Consider the following 7,087-nt stretch of genomic DNA (forward strand, 5'->3'; position numbering starts at 1 on the left):
GCCGTTGCCTTCCCCGGCCATTGTTACCTTTCCCCCAGTTAACTGGGTTCTCATTTTACTGACCTTGGGAGGATGGAAGGCTGAGTCGACCCGAGCCGGCTGCCTGAAACCAGCTTCCGCTGGGATCGAACTCAGGCCGTGGGGAGAGTTTCAGCTGCAGAAACTGTTGCTTTACCACTCTGAGCCACACAAGGGGTTTACCGCTCTGCACCACATTGGGGTTTACCCAAGAGAATATCACATTGGATGGTGGTCATGGCCTTCCTTTCAAAGGAGCAGTTTTATCAGATCAGGAACTCTGTTGTAGAGGTGGGAAACAGGTACAGAAATGATTTGGGGTGAGAAAATGGATGAGGAAAAGGTTGAGCACTTTCCACCCCTTTCTTATGCTCCAAATCTCAGCTTCTCAAGGCTGTTTTTTTTTACTCTTCATATCTACATCCAGGCTCAATCAGCAAACTCTTTGCTACCACATCAGAGTCCTTGCCCTGCTCCCTTTCCCACGTCTACCCAAATTTTGCTTCAGAAGTGCTGAAGGCTCAATATTCCATTTGAAAGTGTTGGAAACGGCAGATTTTTACAAGCCTTAAGCTTGCAAATATCTCCTGTTGCATGGTGCAGTCTCACCAACTTCTTTACTGAGTTGCTGTTCCAGCCTTTTGATCCATAGCACTGGCCTGGCATGCTCCACTTTTGCAAAACCTTTGCTTTGCACACATTTTAATCAGTCACAGCACCACATGTTGGCCAGGAGATTCCAACTCAAGCTATTGACACAGGATGAATAGGGTTTGTCTGTTGCAGCAAAGACAACAAAGGGTCTTGTGGCACTAAACAATTCATTCTGGCATAAGCTTTTGTGGACTAAAGTCCACTTCATCAGATGCATGAACTGTTCACCTGAGTTGCAAATGTATACACACACAAACATAGTTGGGTTGAGTGGGAGGGAGTTAGAAACAGTGTGGTCAGATGGAACTGAAATGCAGGAAGGTCTACTACTAGTAGTACTACTTATAATAATAAAGCACTCAGTATGCTAGACACTATGGGGCTCTTTACACGAGTGAAATAAGGCACAGTTTCGGGGTCCTTTTGATGATGACATCAACCTCCTGCACATCTCCCATGCCTTCTCCCCATTATTCTCCCCCCTCACCCTGATTCTTCTGAAATATCATGGGATTTCCTACCATATATCATTACAAAGCACCTACTAGAGGGTTCTGTCCCATTCAAGGCCATGAGCACCAAGATGAGGGGAAGTTTTCAATTATAGATCATGTAGTTGCACCTCTCTGCCTGTGTAATACAGCCCATTACAACTGTGTAAGAGAAGCAGGAAGCAAAGCCCCAGTAAGGCAATGCGATTTCCCCTTAATCTAAAGAACACCTGTATGGTAAAATAGAATGACGCAAGTATGACTATGGCATACAGTATATCAATGAAAATACAAAAGAATAGGGACAGAAGGGGAAGGAATAATTCAAACAAAACAGATTTTTGGGGTGCATATAACATATAAAGAAGCTCTTACCAGTTACAAAAGGCAGAGCCTGAAGTCAGGAGACCCAGCCAAACTTAAGAAGTAAGTTTTTAAGCCATTGCTAAATGGAGGAGAATGTAGCAGCATGACAGATATGAGAAGGTCATGAATTCCAACTATAAGGGGAAGTAAGGGAGAAAGGATGCAAATGGACAAATGAACTAGTGATTCAAGATTCAGAAGTCCTGCCACATGTTGAAAATGAAAGCCACATCTATCTGCCTGGGCCAGGGCAGAAAGGTTACTGCGTTATTTGTTCTTTAAGTTCCTCCGACATTGCCACACAACAGGATACTGTAACCACCCTTAAAAAAAATTTTTCACCAGCATAACAAATCTCTACCAAAATCCATCTCCAAGCAATGTAACACAGTCCCCCTTTAAAAACAAAGTTGGATGGTTAAAAACAACAACACACACTTTGAAATAACATTTTAGCCATCATTCACTTTTCAACTTAATTCTAGTAACCGTACAAACATAAATGTTTGATCTAGTCTGACTGTAACCAGCCAGCCTGGTCAGATATTACTAGCAATAGTTATAGTTATGGTTAGGGAGCTGAAGACTTCATGTTACATTTTTATTTAGGAACCAATTGAAGAATACAAAATAGTAAATACGTATACGTTGTGCCTTCAGAAATGTATAAATACATATGCATTTATATATATTACATATGTAAAACATATGTAAATACATGAGTATAAATCACAGTCTTAGTTTGTGATTTATCCTTTTTGTATATTTTGGATGTAAACACCATAACCAATAGACATGCAAAGTACACATACTAAAATTTCCTCTTCTACAGAAATATTAAGACTCCAGGAGCCTTGTCCTCTTTTCTATATATACATGGTTTGAATTTTTATATATGTATGCATATATGCTTTAAACTCAGGATATAGTTCACAAGTAAAAAAATATGAGGTGTGAAGCAACATCAAGGCTGACTACTATTTCACAAAACACACACAAAAGAATTGCAGCAAGCCAGGGTATTGGGGATGTGAAATAAGGCAGAACGATAGGTCCATGAGAAATGTATATAAAAAGTCATGTTTTGTTATAAATCCAAACCTAATTTATTATGGGTTAGATACAGACTTCGGCCGTTTCTACACCTGCCTTTTTTCCTGGGATCATCCCGGGATCATCCCCGTGCACCCAAATGACACACAGTGGATCCCGGGAGCAGGCAGAGACAATCCCTCCATTTTCCTGGGATAATCCTTAGGTGTAGAAAGGGCCTTCGTCATGCTCAGAGAAGATCTGTTGATCCAGGACCAACCAATGCTCAGAGCTATATTTGTTTTTTCAGCTCCTTTCCCTTACTTAGATCTGTTTGAATCCTGTGGAATCTCAGTATAAAAATATCTGTACACCTGTTTCAAGAACCCATGTTTTATAATCTTTTAGGACATTAACTCATTTTTTTTGCTATTCACAGTATAAATTTTTAAAGAAACTGAATAGCTTCCTACCTCATTGTTGATAATCAAGAAGGTCATTTCTCCGACGACATTTAAAAATAAATAACCATCCAATGTTACCTAAGTTTATTTTTCATACTTCAAACTTTCTACTGTCATCAGTGACCGAAAGCCAAGTTTGCCTGGAATGGGTGTTGCAATTTAAATCCAAACAGACCTTTAATTTTCAGTGTTCTGGCAGTTGTTTACATTGCTGCCTTTCAGCTTTGTTATTGGTTGGAACAATTCCTGTTATCTGCCACATGTGTTATATTTGAAGAGGAAGTGGGGGAGTAGAGGGGCTGTAGGAGGTGGGTTTCCTGTTGAATAATCTGTAATACAAACACACAAGTTTTGATGCTCAGCAGAGTTTTGATGAAAAAATCACCACCCTAGAAGAGAAAGTAAAGCTGAAGTAAATACAGATTATCATCAAGTCTGGAAAAACAAGACAAAAAACACTGCAATTTCCCCCATTGTGAGAGGCACCCAGCTAAGAGGCTGAGGCTGAGGCTGTTTATATATCATAGTTTTTGTTTTGTTTTTAAATGTTTGCACCCATTCTAGAGCATGTGGGCAGGGAGGCATATTTTCTCCCTCTCTCATAATACTAGAACCCAATGGGGGTCATCCCATGAAGATGATTGGTGGGAGATTCAGGACAGACAAAAGAAAGTACTACTTCACAGAGTGCATAGTCAAACTATGGAATTCGCTACCACCAGATGTAGTGATGGCTGCCAATTTGGATGGCTTTAAAAGGCAAATGCTTGGATGCCTACGTACACCAGTTGCTGGAGAACCTGGGTGGGACAGTGCAGTTTCACTCATGTTCTGCTTGTGGGTTTTCCATTGACAGCTGGTTGACCACTGTGTGAACAGAATGCTGGACTAGATGGATTCCTGGTCTGATCCAGCATGGTTCTTATGTTTATTCCCAATGTCAGTGCATTGTGGTATGTTGTGGGTACATTGCCAGCTTGCCAACAATGGGTATTGGAGACAATGCAGCACAAGAGACAAATAGGTGGGGAACACTTCCATTTCAGTGTTCTTTTATTGACTTGGGGAGAGATGGCCTAGACTTAAACAGACATTTAAAACTTGAGCAAAACCTATTCATGGCTTTGGGTGATCAACTAAGCTTTAGGAATTCAAATAGTAACTTGTGCCATTGCAACTGAAGCTGTGCATTTACAGCGGTGTAAACAGCCGTAGGGACAACCCCCAGGCAACTGGTTCAGAGACAACCAGGAATACTTTTCTAAGGTAGTGTGGTAGAGGTCTGTAGTCCTGACTGTTTTTGCTCTCAGATTTGTATATAAGGGGCCACTGCCACCTTTGTCAGAAGCATGTGAGCTTTTTTGGATGGCATAGTTGTGTGATACAGATGCTGGGAGGAGAGGTGGGGATGAGACTCTGGTGCAGAAGCAAACATATCAGGTCAGCAGCAATATGTTTGTCAGGGCGCAGCACTAGTAGCAAGGGCCAACTTTCCCCCTTCTGTCACCACCTGTGAGCCCTTCTGATCAATCCTATAAGTGGCTCTTTTCGTGCATTTAGATGTACGGAAGATAATTTCAAGAACAGCCACTTTTTTTGGGGGGGGGTCACTGCTGAATTACTGGAACCCCAGGAACCCCGTTAAGTTTTGCCTTGGATCACATTACACAACAGTTCATAAGAGATGCTTTCAGATATTTTTAACGGCTGCAGTGGGGAAGGGGGTGCATCATGGCGGAAGGCTTGCTTCCCTAATGTAGGCATGTTCATTGCACTGTCCAAAAAGATGCCTGGACTTACAACTGTATGTGTGGAGAGCCCTCCTCCATCCGTTCAGAAATCTTGGTCTTTTCTGTGCATTTGAGTTCCCGTACATACAAATGTTTCTCGTAGGCCGGATCTACACTATTGCTTTAAAGCACTTTATAACAGTTTTATAGTGCTTTAAAGCAGTTAAAGTGCTTTATAACTGTTATAAAGCGCTTTAAAGCAGTAGTGTAGATCCGGCCTTAGGGAGTCGTAAAGACATCGCTTTTTGAATGTAAAATACTTTTGGTTTTGTCCATACATTGTAGGCTACAGGGATTTTCTGGAGGTCCTTGTGCCATGTAAGTAGTGTGTAGTGTGGAGGGTTCCTCATAACCTGTTTGTTATGACAAACCTTAGACCTAAAGGAAGCATGATTTATTTAATAACAAACACCTCCTGATGTGTGCAGAAAGAGCACAACAATTAAATGATCACTTATGGACTAAGGGTGTTTTGAGACTAGCACTACCAATAAAAAGATATTGTGCAGCTATATGGGAATGGTTTGTCTTTCTCTTCTTAACAGGTTTTTTTTTTTGGTAAGAAAAAAGATGGAAGAAAATATGGTCAGTTACAAATGAAAGATCCCCTGTAAAATTCTGTGAATGAATTAGGGCTATTGCACAATAAAATACTCATTTGATATCATCCTAAACCAATCTAGAAGACACTATTGAAGAGATTTAGCATTCTGTGGCCACTGAGCATGCTTACTCCTCATTGTACTGGTCACCCCGCCCCCTTAGAAAAGGGTAGGTGATGATATGAAAAGGAGAACAGGGATCCTGTATCTTTAACAGTGGTATAGAAAAGGGAATTTCAGCAGGTGTCATTTGTATGCAGGCAGGGCCTGATGAAATTCCCTCTTCATCACAACAGTTAAAGATACAGGAGCCCTGTCCTTTTCATATGGTCAGCCTATTTGAAAAGTACCCCCCCCCCCCCCCGCACAAAAAAAGTTAGTATGTCTGTGATCATCAGGGCTCCCTGGTGGTACTGCTCTCTTGGGTGTGGATGCTGCTGGTTTGGCTACATAAGGACCAGAACTTTGAGAATTAACTTCACTATTAGTATATATGATGAAATTAATATATAATGGTAGACTTATCCTCTATGGATTTGTCTAAACCCCTTTTAAAGCTCTCTAAGGTTTTCCACCACCCTTACATCTTTTGACAGGGAATTCATAAGTTAATTATGCACTGTGTGAAGAAGTACTTTCTTTTAGCTATCTGTAAGTTAGTGCCAAGCAAATTCATTTGGTGAATCACAAGTTCTAGTATTATGCAAGAATGAGGTAACAGAAGGCAAAGTTGTAATATACAAAATATTTGTTTATTTTTTTAGACTACAGTTACAGTGTATTTTACCTATTTCTATGTAGAATGCAGTGTTTAATATAATTGTTTCTGCAAACATAGTGAGGACTTCCAAATGTGTTGTTCTTGTTAGTTGGCTGCAACAAAAACAAAGGTTTATATTACCTTAAGATGCACCCAAAGGGGACCTAGCATGAACAATCCAAAGACATTGTGCAATTATTCTGCCTTTTCTTCCTTAATTAGAAAGAAAATGGAAGTAGTGGGACAACACAGGAGGGTTACAAGTGGAAGCCAAAGTTATCCGGACTCCACATAAAATTTTGTGCATGGGGCAGGGCAATGTTGCTGGAAAAGCCTTGACTGGAGGCACACTGACAGATTTATTGTGACATTAGCTTCTGGGGAGAAGATACTGTATGTTGTGTGTTTTGTTATCCTCAGTTCATATATATGTTTTTGAGCTTTGCACAGAACAGTCACAAACCATACCTTTTTCATTTCTTGGCTTGTTGGTACCCCTGTTTACAATCAAGTTTTAGGTGCCAAAAGCCTTTTTATTGCCATGTCTACACAGGTTAGTTTTCTTTTGGCCATCCAGAAAGGTGCTTATTGCTTGTGCTGCTTGCACCTTTCCTTCACCTTCCTGACTTCTCCACAACTCCGCCGCTGCTGCTATTTCTCTAGAGTAGTATTTTCCAATTTGGTGCCTTCTACATATGCTGAACTACAACTCCCAGCATCCCCGATACTGGGAGTTGTCGACCAACACATCTGGAGGGCACCAGGTTGGGGAAAGCTGCTCTAAAGGGCTACCGCCTCACTACGCACTAGGCCTTTCTTAACATTGCTCTTTCCCTCTAGTGTCCAAAACGAGCACTACCAGCTCACCTTGCCTCACCGGGAACTACAGTTCCCAGAAATCTCTTCGCGA

General features: G+C 41.1%; 1 protein-coding gene across 4 annotated transcripts in view; it reads right to left on the reverse strand.

Moving 5' to 3' along the window:
* CCND3 (cyclin D3) overlaps positions 1-3,124 on the reverse strand; it is a 91,430-nt gene extending 88,306 nt beyond the window's left edge. The window contains exons 1-2 of one of the 4 annotated variants that reach the window (XM_063141803.1): positions 3,035-3,099; positions 1,539-1,663 (exon numbers count right to left, since the gene is read on the reverse strand). Coding sequence is in view for 1 of the 4 variants with exons in the window: in XM_063141794.1 (XP_062997864.1) it covers positions 3,035-3,061 (27 nt within the window). In the remaining 3 variants the exon portion in view is untranslated. Of the gene's footprint in view, positions 1-1,538; positions 1,664-3,034 lie in introns of all 4 variants that reach the window. The other 3 variants (XM_063141819.1, XM_063141794.1, XM_063141810.1) reach the window with 3 other exon arrangements.
* Between the last annotated feature and the right edge of the window lie 3,963 nt (positions 3,125-7,087).

Source organism: Elgaria multicarinata, chromosome 1 (assembly GCF_023053635.1).
Source record: "Elgaria multicarinata webbii isolate HBS135686 ecotype San Diego chromosome 1, rElgMul1.1.pri, whole genome shotgun sequence".
In the NCBI taxonomy this organism is placed as follows: Eukaryota; Metazoa; Chordata; class Lepidosauria; order Squamata; family Anguidae; genus Elgaria; species Elgaria multicarinata.